The following is a 22368-nucleotide window of genomic DNA, read 5'->3' on the forward strand; positions in this document are numbered from 1 at the left end:
TTAGTGTCTGTGCTTGTTGCAAACCCATACAATTAGCGCGTGAAAAGCAACGGTTGTTTACCTCTTTGTTCGCTAGAGCCAAGATCTCCCTGCATTCCATTTATCAACTTTGTTTCTGTATCCTGAAAAAATACAAAATAAAGGGCTCAGGTTCATTAGATTTGTGGAGGTTTACCCAATTACACATCTCCCCTGACAGGAACTGTATATCACAAAACATTTCAGAACACTTTCCACAGAAAGATACAAAACCATCTAAAACCTCCTGAGTGTATTATATGATAAAACAACCGGAGGCATTTGAGGGTAATCAATAACCAGCTGTGAACTGGTGGTTGAAACAAAATCCACTAGCTAAGAAGAAAATGCCAGAAACTGAAATCTTCCCATTTCAGCTCCTTGCCAGGCAGGAATTTATTTGCAAGCATGTACACCCTTGTTTTTTGGGGCTGCAACTTTCATTTACACTAACAATGGAGGTAGAAGTCTTTTCTAAAGAATAAACACTCTATACATTTTACCTAAAACATAGTCTGCAAATATTTTAATATTTATCACTTAGCAGTGCCCACTCATGAATGGACAGTAGCAAGTCTTTATAACATCTTATTTACATTAATAAGTACACAGCCACATCTCTGCTTTTGCAGTACACTATATGCTCCTTAAGCAATACAAGTAAAAGAAAGATTTTCAAGTCTTTTCCCCATCCTCCCACTATTAAGGTGTTACATTTTTACTTTCTTCCTCCCCAACCATCTCATGACCCTTCAAAAACATACTCACAGAACTTTGAAGGTTGCTGGAGAAATCTCTTTTTGTTGATGTGGTGGAAACATTTGAAATGTGTTCTCCAGAAGTTGCATCAATCCATTTATTTTCAGATGTACCTATAATGTTGGTAGCCATACTGGTGAGATTGAGGATTTTATGCCTTACATGTGGCAGGGAAGGCAGGTCTTTGCCCCAATCTTTTTGGTATGTGGAGGATCAAGAAATTAATGTAGACAGTAATGTCAAAGAACAGAACAAGAGTTAGTGAAAACACATTAAAATAACACACACAAAACACACATAACAGAACAGGGAGAGACACAAATCAGGTGGAATTTGTGAAGACAGGAAAAAGGGTTTTTTATGAGCAGACCGCCTTCCCCAAAAATGCAAGTGTTAGTCACAAGCCAGGTAAAAGTTTACCAAACGTTTTGCTAGTATGGACTACAGCAGCTCAACATTACAGAATAATTAGTATTCATTGGAAACTATTTCATTAGCATTAGTAAAGATCGAGAAAATTCTTCCAATTTTACTCACACAAGGTACAATTTGACTCCAGGAAGTGTCATTTTTCATGTCCGTGCTCAGTCAGGAAGCACAGAGGGCAAAAAAAAGGCAGCCTAAACTAAACTAGCGAAATTGATTATGTGAAGACAAATGATCTCAGACTCCACCATTTCTCTCCTCCCACCACCTAAAATTTATTCAATGAGTTCTTCCCCATTAATCACACTCTTCATTTGTGCTAGAAGCTGTGACTTGTTTCTTGTCTCTTCCTCACCTCACTATTTTTTTCCCCACTTGCTGATAACTTATTCCCTGTAGCTTCCCACTAAAAGAATGTTTGTATTTATACTGTGAAATAAGCCATTGGTCACACTTCCAATCCTGGAAAAACTCCTTTGGGACTTTGAAAGGGTGTCCTGATTAAACCTATGGCAATTCTAGAGGTGCTACAATGCCTTCAGCCAGGATGGAAACCCTCACTAGCCAGAATGGGTAGTACCATTCTGGAGAGATTACAGCATCACAACATTTGGGTCAACAGCCAAAATCATAGCACAGAAGTGCTACATCACCCACAAGCTATACACCACCAGAAATGCTCCCTCAAGAAAGCAACACAAGGATCCCCTTCCCTGAAAAAAAGGGAGCTGCTGATTTAGGGAGAGGCTCTAAAAACTACTATCCTCTAGAGACCAGCTCCTCTTTGTTTCTGTGGTGTGGCAGGAAAGAAAATGTTATATACCCTTGTGTGGTGGTTGCACACTTTTTTACCTGTGCATCCTCTCAGAAACAGGCCAGAGCACGAGAGAGGTCAGTAGTTCAATGCTTTGTAGACTTGTCAAGACATTTCTAATGCACGAGTAGTTAAAAAAAGCCAAGTTGTGTTAAAATGCAACAGACACGCTAGCAAACTACTTAGCTTAGATACGTATTACTACTGTAAGGCTAATAAGGACTCTCAGCTGTCAGGTACAGCAGAGACAAAGCTTATTTGCCTTACAGAGCACACTGTATCTCCCTGACGAAACAACTCACCATTCTTTCCATATCGTCTGACATCCATGACCAGGTTTCCAGTTTCTAGTGCTCTGCTGATGGCTTCTTCCCACTGACTATAGTCCATACGTGAAACCTTTGTGCCGTTGATAGCAATGATTTCATCATCTACATGCAGCTGGCAAAGTGCTGCAGGGCTACCTGCAGAAAACCAAAGAAAAATAAAATTATGTCTCCATTTTAACCACAGTTGTGATTGAGGGGGGAAAAAAAAATCCTTCCAAAAAATGGTTATTGGTGGATATTCAGCAAGTCTTCAAAAAATCTACTACACTGTAATATAAGGTCAGTCAACTCAGTTAATATCAAAGTAGTGTTTCAATTTGAAACTTATGAACACAAAGCACACCAGTCTTTTGGACTTGCAAACATTCATATTCCAGCTAGTCTGTTTAATAAATAACCTCTGGGCCCACTCTTGCCTTCAGTAACCCACTTTTATAATCTGCAAGTGTGAGAGACACGCAGCACCACAGTGACTGTAGCCAACTATTAGCTCAAATTCAGCCAAAAAAAACCCCACCAAAAAACAAGCAAATGAAAGAACAAAACACCGAACAAACAAAAAACCACAAACAAACAAAACCCCCACCCCCCCAAACAACAAAACAAAGAAATAATAATTAAAAAAAAAACAAACAAAAACCCCCCAAAACAAAACAAACAAACAAACAAACCCCCACAAACCAAAACACAAAAAACCCAACAGCCTCCACTTTGTTAACTCCAGTAGAAGCTGGCTTTCTCATATTCTTATTTATATCTTCTGATCTCTACTGACAAGAACATGCTGCTTTACTGCTTTTCTAAAATAGTTCGTTAGGTCTGAACTGACTGGTAATTGGACTCAAGATATTGCTGGGTGCTGTTCCATTGACTTTTCTGGATCCTACTCGCTCTGTCAATTCAGAGTAAATTTTATTGCAGCTTGGACTTCGAATTCTATTGATACTTTGCAAGACAGGCTGTACTTTATATGCTTTTTCATCTGCTACTAAACATTAGGCTACTGAGATCGCTTGCCAATGGCAGGGAGCATGCAGGACCAGTTAAAAAACTTTTCTATTTAATTCAGAAGATAGATGAGCCGAGAAACTCAGATGTGCCTAAGTAAGATTTTATGAATTACATCTGAATGGCTCTTCCATTAACAATGATTCCTTTAGCAGAATATAAAATGGGAAGGAAAGCTGAGTGAAAACATAGTTAAAGATTGCACAATAAATCCTCCTATTAATAAAATAAAACAAGTTTGAATTACACAATGGAAGTTCCAAAGTAAGTAGTGAAATCCACACATCATGTTTAAAAATATACTAAGAACAATGCCACATTACATTATCAGAAACAAACGTGGACAAGCATGACAGAAGAACATAGACACCATATCCTTCGTCCTGACCTTCTTCTGACTCACTAGCAAAATGCTGCTAGAAGTCTGGATCATCCACTAAGGATTCAAATAGCTTTTAATATTCCTGGCACCCCAACAAGTTAAGAAATGAAGAAATGTTATGTTTCCTCATACTGCACCAAACAGTGATCCACGGTAGTTCACTAAAAAACAACATTAACTACTGTGTTTAAAGAGCATTGCTCCATATTCTACTTTTTGGCATTCTTCTTAAAGTATGGACTAAAAGCTCCATTAGCAGTTTTCAGTAAAATTTTCAAAACACACCAATTACTTTAAAGGAATATTATAGAAGAAAATATAGGATTTTCACGTGAAGGAAGAAAACATTGGAGATGCACATTTTTTCCAGTTTATCTCCTTAGAGCCAGGAAGATGTTACAGAACTAATGGATTTTCAAATCTATCAATGGAAAGTACTACTAAGAATACTATTGAAGATACTACCACTACAGTTACTATTTTCGACAACATCATATAACATTTGGAATTGCACCTGATTTCAAAATCTAAGATCTCTAGCACTAGCCTTCGTTTTATGCTCATGGTACGGGAATGCTTTAGGCTCAAGGAAAGGCATCAGAACTGATAATTTCCCTGTTTTGTATTGTGACAGAACGAGCCTCGGGAACCAAAAAGGGTAGTGTTCATTTTATTCAGATAATTTGATTGAAATGAGACCCAGTTCAGAGGTGAGAACAGCACCTTAGCTCAGTTATGGTAAGCATGAGAGAAAAAGTGGGTTACCAATTCAGGTTTTAGGAAATGAAGGAAATTTAAGATTGCATAGTTCCTCCTATAATAACACCAGAAAAACACATCCAGACCACACGGATTTGAATGAATAGCAGCAGTTTCTAGACTGCGCATGGAGACCTAACACAGCCAGGACAACTTACACTGCTCAATTTTTGGCACACAACTTTGCCAGCTGCTCTTCCTCTACTGCCTCTACAGTCTGTGAATAAAAGGGCAAACATTTATTCAAACCTTCAAGAGTGCAAACCAGGGGCCTTTATCGGGCTTCTGCTCTGATTCGCCTCCAGAGAAAGCTACAGAGACTAACCGGCAATTCAGGTGCCAAAAGTTGTATGGCGCCAGTTGCCTTTCTCTGTCCAGTTCCTTCAAGACTATAGTATTTACTGATAATGTCTTTATACCTATATGTCCTCTCTACATAGAGGATTTCATTTACATTACATAAAACAGGTATTGCTGTTTTTCATAAATTTCCCTGAAGGTAAAAGATTTTTGTTTCTTATTACTCTCCACTGAAAACAAAACAAATCAAAATTCACTCATTTTCCAAGTGTATTTAGTTATCTCTAACCTATCCCCATCTGTTGTTATTACAACAGATAAGTACTTAACTCAGAGTCATCATAAAAAATAAAAACTTGAAGCAAATGGGTCAAATTTAATTTGACCTACATGCTTACAAGTGTTTGATTGCTGACACGTGCACTCCTACATAACCATCTCAAAAAATCGTTGCAAATAGGGTGGGGGGAAGGGACCGAAACAATAAAGATTATATGGTATTGGGGAGGCTGGCAGAACAATGTCTAGGTTAATGACTTCAAGGCTTTCTGTTTGTCAGGCATTGGAACAGGCTGCCCAGGGAAGCGGTGGAGTCACCATCCCTGGAGGTGTTTAAAAGGTGTTTAGATGAGGTTCTTAGGGACATGGTTTAGTGCTGGAGTTAGGTTAGGTTACGGTTGGACTCGATGATCCTGAGGGTCTCTTCTAACCAAAATGTTTCTATATTTAACTAATTTTTAGCATAAATGTTGAAAATTCTTGTTAAAAAAAAAAAAAAGCAAGCACTATCTTTTTTTATATGTAGTAAATGGGTCTCACCAAAACATCTTACAAGCTTATATCTTATTAGGCTTTTTGAGAACACTTATAGGAAGCTGGTTTTGCTTGCCAAGTAGTTTTCTTAAAAACTGTTGAATGAAAAGCATTGAATGACTGTAGAAGACAGTCATTCATATGTAGGTTGATGCAGGTTATCACGTGATGAAAGTCATATAGCTAGTTAGGATGACAAGTATGTTAAGACAATCAGATGAAGTCTTCCTGGAAGCTATTTCTGGTCTCACAGAAGAGAAAAAGGTGACTGGGAACAGATGGTATGGATTTGCCAAGCCTAAATCATGTTTGATCAACCTGGTTGTTTTCAATGATGAAATTACTAGATCTGTGGATGACGGGAGAGCGGTGGGTATCATCCACCTTGTCTTTAGTAAGGCTTTTCACATGATCTTCTGCAGTCTTCTGGTATCAAAGTTGGGATGGTGTTGTCACAGGGCAGAATGACTAGATGGGTGAAAAACTGGCTGGGCTGCAAGGCTCTACAGGCAGTGGTTAATGGTTCATATTCAGCCCGGAGGCTGGTTACAAGTGGAGCTCTCCAGGGATGTATCCTGGGACTTATCACAGAATGTTAGGGATTGGAAGGGACCTCGAAAGATCATCTAGAGCAATCCCTCTCTAACATGTTCTCCAATAACCAGGAGTGGGAGGAGGTGAAACACACCCTCATCAAGTTTGCAAACCACACCAAAAGGGAGAGGGTGGCTGATACGGAAGGCAGGAACGTGACATTCCGTTCAGAGCAGGAACGTGACATTCAACAAGGGCAAATGCAGAGTCCTGCTCCTGGAAGGGAATAACCCCAGTGGTGGGGCTATAGGAACACCAGCATGACAAGCAGATCGAGGGAAGTGACTATCCCATTCACTCAACACCTGCGATGCCGCATCAACAATACTGTGTCTAGTTTTGGTGTTCCATTGCAAGAGAGACAAACTAAGGCAGGCTTCATGGGAGGCCACAGGGCTGGTCAGGGCTTGAGCACTTGCCCTGTGAGGGGAGGCTGAGGATATGGGCTTGTTCATCCCAAAGAAAAGAGGCTGAAAGGTGACCTAACAGCAGTCCCCTCAATACCTGCCAGAGATCACTGAGAAGGGAAAACCTGCTTTTTATTGAAATCCATGGCAGGAGAACACAGCATGGCATTTATAAACTGAGACAAAGGTTGGTCTGACTTGATATGCAGGAAGAATTTTCTCTGAGAGGATAATTATGCAACGCCCAGAGAGGCTGTGCAGTTTCCATCCTTGGAGGGTCTCAAACCCACCTGGGCAACCTGGTCTGAATCCAGTCTTGATACTTTTTTTGAGCAAGGGTTTTCTTTAGGTGACCTTCCAAGGTCCCTTCTAACCTGAGATATCCTATGACTTATCCTTAAAAAATAGGAAACGCAACATTCAGAAGTGCCCAGCTGAAAGCACATTTTACTCTTTCAAAGGGCTGTCGATCTCTTTCATCCTTCATTCCTTCAAAGGAAGCTACAGCTATTGAATAAGGATACCACATGAGTCAGTTGTTGAAAAAGAAAAAAAAGATAAAACACGTGATAAACCAGAATACCAAGATACAGTCCATTCTCAATACAATCTTTATACTTTGTACCCTTCCTGGTGAGAATGGTAATAAAGCATAACCAAGATAACAGCCAGAAGGCCTTCATCTTCTCCTTGCCTACAGAGATGGGGATGGAGCCCATGTGGACCTTTGTGCATGACCAGTAGGAACACTCACTGCCCTCGGGTTTCTCATTTACAGCTGGCAGCACAAAGAGACAGTTGTCTGCCTCCAAGTAACAACGTCCAAACAGAAGCCTAGCAGCAGGGAAAGCAAGTGGAAAGCTATTCTTCATGCAAAGCAAATATTAACGGTTACCGTCTAATTATGAAAAATACTCAACTATAGTGAGAAGTCTAAAAATTGAATTGGGGGGGGGGTGGGGGGGTGGAAATCAAGGCTGCTCAGTAAGTGCTGTGACATGGTACTTTTTCTTCTCTGGAAAGCATAATGAAGGACTAACTAAATTAGAAGTTTCCAGTTATTTCTCCTCTCTCAGGATGATCTTGTGTTTGCTCGAGGAAAGGGCACAATTCAATATTCCTCAAGTATTACTGGCAATGGGAAAGATCACTATTCAGAAAACAAGCGTTACATGTGATTTGCTTGGTTTTTTTGTTGTGTGTGGGGTTTTTTCCTTTTTTTTAAATTAAGAAAACTCAGTTTGTTCTCCGCAGAAGACTACTAAAACTTAGAAATAAATCTTATGGATGTTTCATTTCAATACAAAAATGTTTGGTTTTCCTCAGTATTAACACATCTGAAAAAAAACCTGCACTGGAAATCAATTTAAAAGTTGCAACTGCTTAAAAATAGTAACTGTCTCCAAAATTCAACGTGACTAAGAAAGGGAAAACTGAAATACAGATACTAACTCCTAAATAAGTTTCCTCTGCATGTGTTTACAAACCATATGAAGTGGTTTCTTTTAAACTTAGCTAAAAGGAACAATCTGGATATTAGGAGTCTGTATGTGCTCCTTACTACCATTCTGTAAGGGGCTTGGTAAATGAGTAATCACATTTATGCTTTTTCAGTGGTTATAGAAATGTCCTTGATTAGGAAAATGTGGTTTTGGTATGTCTGAGTTCAACATGTTTCAGGAGACAGGGATTCACAGAAATACATTAGCAAACTAAACATTGATTTCTTAGTTCTCCACCTGATTTTTTTAAATATTTGCTGCATTCTTAACAGCAAATGCCGTAATTTAGAAGTCTCTGCGAAATAAACGTAAGAACAAAAAACTGTACAGTTAATACACATTTACCTTCTTCAACTGTCTGCACAAAGGCCCCTGAAGAACTCCAATTTGTTGTAAACCCAAAGCTGCGACTGTGGCCAGGTCTCTGGTTTATACTGATTCTCAATTCACTGTACTGTTCCTGAAAAATAAAACATGACACTACAGTATCTGGTATCACAGGCATCTAAATGAGGGAAAGTTTATCCTCTAAATAAGTGAGGCTGCTTACAATGTGCACTTTAATCATCTATTATTAGCATCGTATACAAAAGAAACAGTACTGAAGTCCGTTAACTAACTCGTTTGTTTCTTATTCAAACAGGTATGTTTCCAGTTTACATTTGTATTTTCTCTACATATATGCTTAGCTGTGCATTTCTCTTATTTTGAATGTTTTGTAACACAATGCTACAAAATGTAAGAAAATTGAGGAAACTAAGCCTCTAAATGGGTCTTCATGGATGGCGTTGTGATTTTGTGAAATGCACTACCTCCTGAGAGAGCATCAGCCAAACAGAGATGTGAAAAAGCTAGATGGCAAGAATTTGGGGGGGGTTTGTTTGGTTTTTGTTTGCTTGTTTGTTTTTTTTCTTGTACATCCTACAATAGGCATCATCAGTTTCCTTTTGGGTTGAATGTTGCAACTAGCTTTACTTGGGTGAACAATCATATTTTTAATTTTGTGTGAAACGCTACTAGCTTGCTATGGATTTTGTAATGGTGGCCTTAGATTAAAAAACCCTAATCCCTGAATTAGCTAGAATCCATATCTTCCATTCTAGCGGACTTCCAAAATGCTTTCAAAATCAGAATCGGAACCTAAGATTACCATTTTAAACTACAGAAATAATTGATTGGGAAAGCATTTTGCAATACTTGCTTTCGATCTCACACTATATTATGAACATGCGTTGCATATATTAACATTTTTATGTCAACTCATTAAAAACCAATTAAAATCCCCAAATGCATGTTATTCACTTCATTACCATGGAACTAATGTTATGAAAGGGAAAAAAAAATTAGACTGTTTCTGTCCAACACTGTTAAGATAGATGTTCCAACAACATGTGCATGGATGAGACCCCCGCATGTGTACTAAATTTGGTGTACTAAAAGTGCACCTACATTTTAGTTGCCTAGTGAACCAGCCTTCCTGAAGGGTGTGTGTGGGGGGGGATTGATTTTCCCTAACTTAAAATAGTTAGAAGTCTCAGTATCTAAGCCAGTTCCCCAAAGCTCCTGTGTTGGGAGGATGCTGCACAGCCGATGCAGTTGGTCAGTCCCCGGGCAGGATGCAGCCAGGGGAGGCTCCAGCAGAACCCAAACACTGGGTGCAGAGGACAACAACACTGCAAAGCAACATCCTGAGGTTTCATCTCATGTTACAGGAATGCTCCTGGCAAAAAACTCTCAGTAACAGCCCAGGGTAGAAATTAATTCCTTCCTTCAAAACAGGTACTAATTTGCAAATGCTCCCATACAGAAACAGACTTTTTTTTTTTCTATTCAACCCAAGTCCTTAGGTGAGTGACAGCACATTAAATGCTAATTGGCTAACAGACAGGTTAGCACACTGGGCTGGAGCACATATAACGCTTTTGAACTTGAGCGTGTTCCTGAAAATTACTGTTATTGCTTTTATTTCCACCATCCCAACCCAGCTCTTCTTCAAACCTACCTCTTATCAGAGGAGTAAGGCAACTTTGTACACTGAACTTCATTTGTACAGGTCTCCTCCAAAACACTTAGTACTCCACAAACCTGGTGTTACTGTCCTGATGACTAGTGAACTATATCAATCTTTCAACCCTGGCAATGATTTACAAACATGCCAAATGCAGCTTGCATTCTTTAAGTTATAGCTTGAGGCACAACAGAAACTCTTAAAATTTTTTTTTTACATTTTTTTCATTAGAAAAAACACATTACTCATTTGCAGGAAGAAAAATTTATAGCCTTGTGACTACTGACAGGAAAAAAGAAAAAATGGACTACCTACAATTTGTTTTCATTTGGCTCACAAAGTGATACAAATAACCCATATCTAATTTATGTTTTCACTGATTAGAACAGCAATTCTCTGCCTGTTGTTACTACAATACACGGGAAAAAAAAGATCACAATCTCTTTCTTTATACAACAATCATAGTTTCAAAAAATTATGATAATTTCATTGCAATGACCAAGGGGCATCAGGATTATTAAACTGAAATGTGTTTCTTTTCCACAAGCGATTAGGAAGAATGAGTCAAAGTGACCCAATTTATAAAAAAATGGTGTGTGAAGTGATTTCATAAATCAGCATCCAAGGTCTTATGATCCTCACCCAAGCAACTGGCACAATTAACTTATACAGCAGCAGCAGGAATGCAAAGAATTCATCTCTAATCTCTCAGTGGGTACGAACCACGTCATTAAATACTGCAGACAGGTATTGACAATTAAAGCTCTTGCTGGTCATTTTTTTACATGTGAAACATGCAATCAGTTGGAGGAAACAGCACTTGAATATATATATTACAAAAAAATCAATGAAAGACCCAAGTCCTGGATAAGCACATATACAAGGAGATGGCAATTTGCATTGCAATTCATTAATGTGAACATTAGTGAGATTAATTTCAAGTAAATAAAAAATAAAAGGCGGGGGGGGGGCGGGGCGCTCAAGCCACAACAGATGCAATAAAAGGATAGTATGATACAAATGTTTAAGGCTGGCCTTTGAAAAGCTGATCTTTATTTTCCACCACCAGTATAAAAGTGTAAATGAATGCTACAGCAGCTTATATAATTCATCTAACTGACACACCTGGCTGTATGCACAATGTGCTAATTTGGAGAGTAACAAAAACTTTGCAAATGAACCAAACGTTTAGAATAACTGTTTTGAATTAGAACGAGAAATAAAATTAAACACAGGACATATAAAGGGTAGGGGAAGAAATGCAGCAAAAGAACCAATTGTTTTCTTTCCAGATATTCTTTTTCCTCTGAATTAAATCAAAGGAAATAGCAGTTCTCCAGGCTGCTTTCTTACTACCAAAAAATACTTGCATTAGATGAATTTTTTTATTTTTTTTTTTTACTTTGCTGTAGCATTCAGTTACACTAAGTAATCACATTAGTTGCACACTTACCAGGGATTTTGAATCCTCGGGCTCTGGCAGACTCACATTTTCTGCAGAAGACGCAAGTGAAAGAGAATCAGAAGGAGAGCAATACTCTGGTTTAAGAATACTGCTTCCAGCATCTTGGTCTTGGGATTTTACAGGTAATGCCAAACCAGGAGGAGGTATTGACTGAACACTTTCTTTTTCCTCCTCCTCCTCCTCACCTCTGGTTCTGAATGCACTAGTGGAGAGAGGGTGTGCGGAGTCTGGTTGTGAAAACGAACTGCTGGTGAACAAAGTTTGAGTTCTTTTAGCTTTTTCTACTTCTCCGTTGTATTTCTGGGTATCATCCATCTAGGACAAAAATGAGAGTTTGGTAAAGATGTGCTTTAAAAAAAAAATCCCTAATCTTTCAACAATGTAAGTATTTAACAAAAAAACCTCTCCCTTTCAAGCAAATTCTGGTTACCATACTAATTACTAATTAGCCACTTTAAAGAGAAACGAGATATTTTTTACCTTTGAAGGATCTGCAGAATAAATATTCCAGACTTTTTAAGATAAACTTGTTAAAACCATCTACTAAGAATGATTTGCATTCTTACTAATTTTTAAATTGAGACAAAGAGACAAATAGGGGTTTAGGAGAAAGCTATGAAAACCTACATAGTAATCAGAGGGGAAGCTGGGGGGGGTGGGGGAATCAATTTCTGCGTTTCAGTGCTTTAATGAGCATGCAAATTTTAGGCTAGAGTAAACTTTTGATTTCATCAAAGTTAGCAAATCTTAGGAAATTTATTTCACCTGAAAATTTGTCTGTAGGATTTAATTACGTTAACTTAGCTTCAGATAATTACATCCAATGAGGGCAGGTTTGTTGATAAGGAACACTGAGGAGACTTACTACAAATAATAAAAAGATTATTCTACCCAATATATTTATCAGCCTTATTCCTAGGACTGCCTTTAAGTATGGAAACACAAGTAAATATCTAAAGCCGCAACAGACTTGCCTGCTCCATTAACACAGCCTTCAAACAGCAGAAGACGTTTTTAAAAACAACAAATGTTATAACTCTACTGTTCCCCCCCCATTACCCAAGACCCCAACATTTACAGGCTTCGGGAATGAAGCGGAATCTTACCGTGAACGACCGTGGAAGTGACGAGATTCCTCTTGAGTGGACTCCAAAAGGTCTTGGTGTAACCACAGATGTTAACCTAGAGGTATCAGCTTTCTGGTAACTTCTCAGGAGAGAAGCTGAAACCTGAGCTGACCCAGTTTGAGCATTCACCGAGTAGCGGGTAGACAAAAGAGCCGAGCTCTGCTCCTCTGCCAGGCCCTTTGGCGGAGCGGGAGCTTCACGAGCGGACGAGCTCTCTGGCAGGTTCTCCTTGCGCGGTTGTGCAGCATACGCACTTTCGCCATCCTTAGTCTTGTAGGAGCTATCTTCTTCCAAAAAGTAATCTTTTGCTGCCGAGCTCGTGGAAGGTGCTTTTTCTTCACTAAACACGTCATCGCTCAGTGAATACGTCCACCTGTGTTCATATTTTCGTTGCCCATAGAAGTCGTCGTCTTTGTCCTCCCTAGAGGGACAGAGCTTGTTAAAATACCAGACAAAGTGACTTGAAAAACAGTTTGGCCTTAAGTCTTTCAACTACTGAATGTTCAAGGCAAAGCATAAACAAAGAAACACGTTCTCTAGTAAATGAAAATGAATGGCATAATTAAAAAAATATTAATATTTTTATATTTTAAAAAATTTATCTTCTTCCTCCTCCTCCCCATTTCAACACTGCCATAACACTCAGACATACTGCTGTCACATTATCAGATTGCCACCATGACAGAAATCTCTTTTCCAAGAAAATGATATAGTTATTCAAGTTATTTATCCTCAGAAATTCAGATTTGATTAAAGAAGAACAGGAAGAAGGTAGTCCCATAATATTGCCTAAACTGTATAGCTCTGCTGATGTCTCCTGTCTGTGAAAATGTTATACTAAATTTCAGATAACAAAATCAGATGGTGTCCTGAAGTTCAGTGTTGGTTTTGGTTTTGGTTTTTTTCTCCTGCTATTCATTCCTTTCTCAGAAAGAAGAACAACTACCACACAGTCTTAACTACGTAATTGTCAAGATTCTGACAAAACCGTATGTTCAATACAATTAGCATCCATATTTCTATTCAAAAGACTAAAACCAAAGACTGTCACCAGTAGAGGTGGTACTGTGCTACTCAGTTTATACCTTTTACTCTGCAGAACAAATTTTGTTCTGTAAAAACCTAGAGGAGCAATTGGGGATACAGGGGAAATGAAGTGAATGTTTACACGTCTGTGATATACATTAGAATTCAGGCTGTATTTATCCACTGTGGCTAAAAGAATAGCAGATGCAATGTTAGAGGAAAGACAGATAGTTAAGCTGATCCAGGAACAAAAAAGCCAATTATCCAGTTCAACACTCCGTTGTTTTAACCTGTTTTAAAGTGGATGAAAATACTGACTTCTTGGTACATTTATTTATGCATAGCAGAGTAAAACATCATTTATAGAGCAAAACTGTCTAACATTCTGTGAAAATAATGCATCAGCGGACAATACTCCGCCTTTCAATTGCCTAGATTTCTACACTATAATTTGCAGCCAAAATTGTGGAGATCTCTGCAGAATCAATTGCAACTTGTCAGTAAAAGCTGCTCAAGAATTCAAGGAAATAAAAAAGCTCAGATTTAAGTTCTTCAACATAACACTCCCATTAGGGTCATTACCTCTCCTGCTGCATTTCTTTCAGTGACTTGGTCCTCCTTCCAGAAACCTCAGAGGCTCTCCTTTCTATTTCTTCTCTCTCTTCCTTTTTCTTTTGCAATTCAGAAGTGAAGCTCTTTCTACGATTCTTCCATTTTGCTAGATCCTACAAGAATAACAGGAACATATAACTACAATCAGATTTTCTCAAGACCTCGTATATCTAGAGGCATCTCATCACATGCTACCTACTGCCCTGGTTCTACTCGCATTGAGGCCACATTTTCAGGCACATTCCCCCTAAAGGATTAAGAGCTTCTCATATTTTGGTCAGGGGTTACAGGCTCACTGCCTGTTTTAATTACTGCACTATGAGTGGAAAAGATTATATGTTTTGTCCTTTTCCGTCCCCATCCCCCCCGCCTTCCCCCTTGACGTTATCAATTTTATTCCAGAATACTTCTTTCAATGACACATAGTTGAAACTAATGCAAATGCCATCTGCACTTCTTTGTTGTAGGCTTTGGAATTTGGGATATTATTTTTTTCCAAATCACTAGTATGTTAGACTGATACATTAGCTTAAGAATAAACATGCCTGAAATTTCAAATTGAAAACATATACTTCTATATTTTCTAATTTCTGTAAAACCACAACAGGAACTGGGAATGTTCTCCATGAAATACCAGAGATGGGTTAAGAGAGGTACTGAATATTAGAACTGAGAGGCATTAAACAAACAACTACGAACTGCTTTGCTCGGTGCTCTGTTCTTAATTTCAGCTTCTTGTTGGTAATCATTGCCAAGCACAGATTTTAATAAAAAAGGAAAGGTCTTCAGGTGACCTTATAATGCTGTGCAAAGCTACTGCATTGGTTTACAAGCTGGATTTAAAACAGAATTATTGGGGGATAGGAGCCTCAAGAATTTGCACAAGGAAATCTTATTTCCTTCCTTTCTCCCAAAGGATCAAATACTCAGACATTCCAATTTTTCATAAGAAAAGTATTCACAAATTTCAGAAAACACATGAAACTATGCCCTAACTTCTCTTTATGTTCACAGAAATCAAGCCTGGAGGCTTTATTTCAACACATGCAAGCCTTATCCAGCCCTTCAGCAGGACACATGAGGAGGGGTGAGAAGGAATATTTACTTCTTGCCACTTCAGATCTTGTTCGTGTAACTGTTCTTTTATCTTCTGTAGTTCTTCGTAACGGATTTTGCGCAATGACTGCATCTCCTCTGCACTGACATCATTCAAAGATTTACTCCTAGAAAGAAAAAAAAAAAGAGTACTCTGCTTTATCGCATCTTAACCATTGCTTATGCAAGGGAACCTTCGAGAGAGAGAGAGAGATTTATATTAGTACAACTGAGCGCTTGAGTGTTATTTCGAATAGTGCAGGAAACACATGGGCAGCTGAACGAGCAAGGCTGGGACGTGCTCTAGTGCCAGCACTTGAGTCAGTAGTCGCATATTTAAGCAAATAAAATCAGGTTAAGGGAACAAGTAGCTGTGTAGCAGCTCCACGCTGATCATTCACGGTGAGCTCCTTGCACACAACTGCTACTTCTGTTTAAACTTATTACTCTCCTTATTGACCTTGCTCCTTTCTTTGACCTAAAAGGCATCCCGCCTCCTCAAGTCCAAATTCCCAGAAACACCTCCTGTTCTTCCCTCCCTTAGGCTAATCATAAAATCAAGTCAGTTATTGATGCACGTTTCTAAAAGATATAAGTCATTCACTGCTAAATGCTCAGTTCATGCACAACATGGGCCCCACTAAACTACGTTACCCCTCCCCAAGCCTCCCTGATGCTTCCCAACCAAGTCAGGATGGCTAACACAGCCATCTTCTCACTAATTTCTCCAACACGGCTACAAGTTTCCCCCATGAACTCCTACTCACTAGTTTCCTTTAACCTAAATTCCTCAAAGCTCACCTTTCATGTTTTTGTTTTCTTTTGGTTTGGTTTTTGTTTGTTTGTTTGTTTTTCCCCCTCTCTCCAATGCTATTTTCTCCTTTATTCTTTCACACTGCAGTGATAAACATAATAGGACCTTTAATTTAGGTATAGGACAGGACACCAAGCAAAATACAGGTGTTCCATCATAAGGTTCGATTCCGTAATACAAAAGGAAAGCTAGGCTTCTGGGCTTTATTTTTTTAAAAAATACTGCTGTTGGTATTTATTAAAAAAAAAAAAATCTGAATGATGGAGGGGTGTGACGAAGTTCTAACAGGACTTGAAAATAATGCACTGCTCTGATATGACAGAAAACTGGGTTAAAAACAAGACTGATTCAGCACAGGGCCTTGCTCTAATCTCTTACATGCCAAGGGAGGTCTGAACTAAGAAACCAGACTGTCTCACTTCCTCACAAGAGGCCCAGCTCACTTCCATTGGTAACGTAAGACTTTGGCCTCTAGAAATAAAGACTAGGGCATTAACTCTTCATACCTAATTTCTTGTTTATTTTCTGAATGGCAAGAATGCCAAATTTAGCCAAAATCTCCTCGTCACTATTGCAGAAACTCTTTTCTTGTACAGTTCTTTTCCTTGTTTTTTTAACAGTTAAGTTATATCAGATGTAGAAACAGTTTTGCGTAACTGAACTGTACAGAAGTATCAAAATTGTTCCAGACGAGTTCAAGAAAACTTACATGACCAAGGTTTCATTTTCTTTCTCTTGAGTTTCTATATCTGCCTGCAACAAAATAGGAAAATCTAGACCTAAATACAATACGCCCTAAGTAAGCATATATTCATATATTCATACCAAGGAGCAGGATGTTACTTTCAATTCTAGTCTTAACTTCCAAATCTTACTGGTGACTTGAGCCTTCTGAGTCTCCCTCCCCTAACATTTAACTTATTCTCAAACATTTCTTGCTTCTTCTGGAAGTGTTTAGCCATTTACCAGGTTTTGCCTCAGGGTGAACATAAATAAGTAAATAAATAAATGTACATTAAACCAAAAATTTTAAAAATCATGCATAAACCAAATATACTTAACATGCCATCATACAGTAAGTGGAAAAATATTTCTCTTTGATTCACACTGTACATCATAAACAAGGCCCAAGTTCAAATGACACTAAGCAGTAAGTTTACCACTGAGGATTCAATAACCTGAAGTATATAAAATAACCACAGCACATTAATCACTCCCATGATAAACACCATGTCATTAATTATTTCAGATTCTACCTGTACAGCCTTCAAATTAAAATATTTACTAATCTTCCTTTACATTTCTGAATGTTTTAAAGCCTAGTTTAAATACAGAACACCAAGTTCTTCACTTTGGCAGGAATAAAATATCAGAGCTGTTTTTCAAAATACCTGATAACCATGACTTGGATACCCTAGGTGCCAGACACATAGCTTTTAGTCTCACATTCATTACATAAATTGCCCAAGCACAGAACAACAAAGCAGCATGCACAAGTTGGTTTCAGCATGAGTTTTTAGCTACTGTGCATGCATGAAAATTTAAACAAGAGGAGGCAAAAATGGGATTATGATCTTTCAAGCTTTTATAAGACTTACCCTTGCTCATCAGAAAGCTTTTGAAGCAGTCTGAGAAATCAAAAGAAAAGATTCAGTGTCTTAATATGCATAACAACATTAACACCATCAGTACACCAGCACTCTCACAAAGTGAAGGGAAACTGAAAGCCTGAGGACTAGCCAGCATGGAACAGCACATCAGGGATCTGACACGAGTCAAAAAACATACCAGGACTTGCATGATGTGTAGATCAGGCAGAAAACTGACAGAAAAAGGCTGCCTGCAAGTTTCCAATGCTTCTGGCTTAGCAACACTGCACAAATAGAGCCTTGTATTAATTCTGCACCACTTATTCCAGTGCTGCTGAACAGCATGATGCTCAAGAGATACTCATTTCAAGAAACGAAAATTAATGCCGACTTGAGTCCCAACAAGAAGTCCGGCTTACAGAGGCTGTTTTCTTGTTACTTCAACCATTTCTGATATTAAAGGAAAGTAATACTCGGAATGGATAAGAACAAAAGGCCTTATACACAGGATTAGCACATTAAGTGGAGAACCGAATTAATTCAGTGTGATTCAAGAGAGCTTTTAGTATTCTTGAACATGAGTATTCTATTCTATTGAATGAATTCTTAAAACGTGAAATATTTCCAAGCACTTCAGAAATATTCCTCAGTGAAGCTCACAATTTGTTAAGAGTATTAAGCTTAAAAATTAAACACAGCAACATCAAAGTATCAACTGGAACACAGAAGTGTCTTAGTCACAAAGTGATGATGCACAGCTGGGAGAACTGCAACTTGCAATGCCGTATTTTCAGAACTGAGGAAACATACAAAACCCTGCTCTCTCTCAGCAAGTATAAAATCCGAAGGAGAGCTAGGAAGCAGTTAAAGACAGTAGTCAGTCAGAGAAGAGAAATTTTGAGTATACCAGGAAAGGATTAGGGGAAAGCATTAATTGGGACTGTATGAAAGCAGGGGAGAAATACTGGCAGAATGTCATAGTGGAATTTAACATTACATGGACACACAATTTGCATGCATCGTGACTTTTGGCGGGCAAAACAACACGATTTTTTTTTTCACCTCATCTAATCATCTCAAAACTGTGGCAGGACAGTTTACAAGCATTTTCAAACTTAGGTGCAAGCAAGAATATCAGAGTGCCCATTTCCAGAATTTGTCATTAAAGCAGTCATGTGTTTCAGAAATGTTTTTAACAATTATATTGGGGGGGGAAAAAAGAAAATATTTCTAGCCTCCGCAGCGTTTTGAATAATCACTAGTCCTGTTTAACCACAGAAAGAAACTTATGCAGAACTTGGAGCCCGAAGGTATGATAGCCTATTTTCTCTGAAATAGCAGCCTAAAACTAGAAAACATTGTAATTTTTTGGTTGAAAATATGGTATTGCAGTCATGAGCTTCTATTCAAAGCAAATAAAAAGCTCGTCCAGGACGCCACGAACAAATAGCAGATAGGCAATCTACGAATGGTTCAGCACAAGACGATGCTTTTCTGCATGGGAAGGGTTCAACTGCACTCAAGCGCAATCCGTGCGGGACACAACCTGACCTCTCCACCAGCTGCCGTTTCTTGTGTCTAACTTTGCTGGCCTCCCTGATCGCTTCCCACTTCTTCCAGTCTTCTTCACTGCACGGACCCGGGATGAAATTTACTGGCTGGACGTTGCTTCCCACTTTCCAAGAGTCAATCTTGCGGGTCAGCATATCGTCCTTCTTATGGCGGGAAGATGGCGACAGCACTCTGCCATTGCTCTTTCTTTCTTCTGGTGTCGTGTTTTTTTCAAGTAAACACAGAAATTTGGACCGGACCTCCTCCGGAAGACTCCATGGATCAGGAAAGAGCGCCGGGTGATACTTATCTGGAGCACCTGATAAAGGCACCTCTTTTTTCTGAGAGAGGATTTTACGGAAAATCATGTCATCCTTTTCCAAATCTGGAATTACAGGTTGGCCCTCTCTGGGTTGCAGAATGATCTCACCTTCTAGGAGAGGCTCTCGATCAGACAATTTTTTTAAATACTGGGGATCTTGAAGAACAACTTGATTCACATGGAAAGCCCCAGTTTTCCGAACAAACAAGTCATCGTTTTCTAAATCTGGATACAGATATCCATTTTCTGTGTCTCCTTGCTGGCATCCCGGTACAAAGGAAATATTCTTTCTACATTTTATGAGCCTAGGGCCAGAAGTAGGATCAATTTTGGTCTTCGTTTCAGAAGACAAGTAGTCAGAGTATTTTTGCAGGGCCTGAAGTAACGAAAACTGACTGAAGCATATAAAACAAAAGGAGGGAAGTAAAAATATCATTAACTAGCAAGAGACAAGCAGATCACAATGTATTGTGATGTACATTTGGTTTAGACTTGCAGTATCCCAAGCAGTACGACGACTCCACTTGGCATTCACCACCACTAACTGTAGCACAGCACACGTCAACCAACGTAAAGGTATCGCAGCATACTGACCTGCTCAGAAACAGCACGCTTACATGCTCACACACAAAGCCAGTAACCTATGCAGCACATTATGCTTTTGCATTTACATGTTTCAGAAGACCAGCAACTTTCAGATTTACATTTAAAAAAAAAAATAAAAAAAGTAATAACCAAAAAAGCACAGGACGTGGTTTAATTTCATTTAGCTGTTGCATATCCAGCCATTTCTTTTCAATGCAGCAAGAGTACAGCTCATGCAGCAGTATCAACCTGGGCTGATCAGAGGCCTCCAAGATTTTTCCTTCTGCAATCTGTGACAATGAGCTTCCCACATATTCAGCAGTTGGTTTATAGTTCTGATCCCTTCTGCAACTGCTGTTCCAGTCAAAACTTGGTCTTGGTTGATTAGCAACAATGGCAGAGCGTTGTTTGTAAGCGAATTCCCGATCCTCAGAATCTGATTTCTTTCTACTGTGCAGCAGCACAAAGAACGAGCAGAGGGAAAGAAAAAAAATCATGAAGCGTAGTCATTGAGTAAAATGCACAGTGGCAACAGTGCAACAGTAAAGAAAATAATCTTTCAATTATTTTCTCAATTAAAAAAAAGATAAAAACATATCCTGCTGCTACACTGGCAGTAAAAATGAAAAGTAAAAATGAAGTAATAAAACTACACTTCATTTATAGGTTTTGCACACAGGAGAGAAACAGGGGCATGCATGAAAACGCACCTGAACCCTTGAATCTCTTTATACCAGGGTTTGAAAGAGGATTTCCTGATTTTTTTCCATAGCAATTCTTCTTCTGGAGTCCAAAACTTAGGAAGAAATTTGTCAAAAGCAACAACTGTATTCGCCGCTGAAGAACTTAGCTTGCGAAAATAGAGATCATCTTTTTCAATGTTTGGGATGCCTATTTCTTCTTCCTCATCCTCATCAAAATACCCAGATAGTTCTGAAGAAACGTTAACTCTTGGTTTGTTTTCCTCTTTAGTATCCAAATCCCTCTGCCTCCTCCGGTTACTGTTCAAAATACCCAATCAGTTAAGATATTTTAGGAGCAACTTGACACAAAGAATGCAAAAAAGACATGCTTTTTGGCTCAGGAGTTCAATGAAGCAAATTAGTTCTCAATTCCACCACTGCAGCACCAGAAGTAATGAAATATATTTAAAAAAAAAAAAAGTTAAATGGTTATATCAGCATCCTATTGCCTCTGACAAAACTATGAAGTTTGACAGAAAAGGCATAACAAATAGTCAGCTGTGTTAAAATGACGATTAGAAGGCCAACTTTATGGAGTTATTTATGGACTGCAATTTAGGTAAATACAACAGTTACTGGATCTTGGATTAGTATCTCTGACCTCTGTGGTTCAAGCATTGCAGCTAGTGGACCAGCTGGATAACTTTCTTGTGAGCAAGATTTAGGAGAGTCATTGCGCAACACGAAATGATGTCCAGGTGCAGCAGAGCTTACAGGGCTCTTTTTGACTAGAAATCTACGATTTGCTAAGTCATCCATAACCAAGTCGGGCAGCCTTCTTTCCTCTTCCGAATCAGAGCCACTGTCATACTCATAGATCATCTGGAGCGAAGCTGGATTTGTGAGCCCACGCTCTGCTCTGCTATTTTGGCAGGAAGCTACGGGGTTCATTTCACGTCCACTGAGGTTGACCAAAACAGGAACAGAATGAAGACAGTGAAGTCACGAAGGTAATGATGAAACCCAAGAACTGCCCACTAATCTCATGTGTATGCAGTGAGAAGCTGGACAACCAAAATTTGTCACTATATATTGGAAGGCTTTAATAAGAAACTAAAACTGTAGGTCTAGCTCTCTTGAACTTGCATTTAAGATCATTTAAATCCCTTCTCTCTGGAGTGTGACCACCCTCAAAACATTACTCAAATACCAGAAAACTAGTTATATGAAACAAAGTAAAAAACAAAAAACAACAAAAAAAAAAAACCCACAACCAACCAACCAACACAAAACAAAAAATCAACTACACAACCACTCCAAAACATCCCTCCCATTAAAATATGGAAACCCAAATACTTTATACTGCAGCAAGAGCTGTTT

At 38.8% G+C, this 22368-nt stretch overlaps 1 protein-coding gene across 13 annotated transcripts in view; it reads right to left on the bottom strand.

Moving 5' to 3' along the window:
- LMO7 (LIM domain 7) overlaps positions 1-22368 on the bottom strand; it is a 133859-nt gene that overhangs the window by 20767 nt on the left and 90724 nt on the right. For 8 of the 13 annotated variants that reach the window (XM_065626732.1, XM_065626729.1, XM_065626735.1 and 5 more), the window contains 13 exons: positions 21650-21949; positions 21016-21306; positions 20555-20755; positions 19399-20115; positions 17857-17886; positions 15455-15572; positions 14320-14462; positions 12691-13132; positions 11573-11899; positions 8457-8571; positions 2320-2481; positions 787-971; positions 62-122 (listed from right to left, as the gene is read on the bottom strand). In XM_065626732.1, coding sequence (XP_065482804.1) covers positions 62-122; positions 787-971; positions 2320-2481; positions 8457-8571; positions 11573-11899; positions 12691-13132; positions 14320-14462; positions 15455-15572; positions 17857-17886; positions 19399-20115; positions 20555-20755; positions 21016-21306; positions 21650-21949 — 3092 coding nt within the window. The remainder of the gene's footprint in view (positions 1-61; positions 123-786; positions 972-2319; positions 2482-8456; positions 8572-11572; positions 11900-12690; positions 13133-14319; positions 14463-15454; positions 15573-17856; positions 17887-19398; positions 20116-20554; positions 20756-21015; positions 21307-21649; positions 21950-22368) is intronic. The other 5 variants (XM_065626741.1, XM_065626740.1, XM_065626737.1 and 2 more) reach the window with 4 other exon arrangements.

The sequence above is a fragment of the Caloenas nicobarica genome, chromosome 1 (assembly GCF_036013445.1).
Source record: "Caloenas nicobarica isolate bCalNic1 chromosome 1, bCalNic1.hap1, whole genome shotgun sequence".
Classification (NCBI taxonomy): Eukaryota; Metazoa; Chordata; class Aves; order Columbiformes; family Columbidae; genus Caloenas; species Caloenas nicobarica.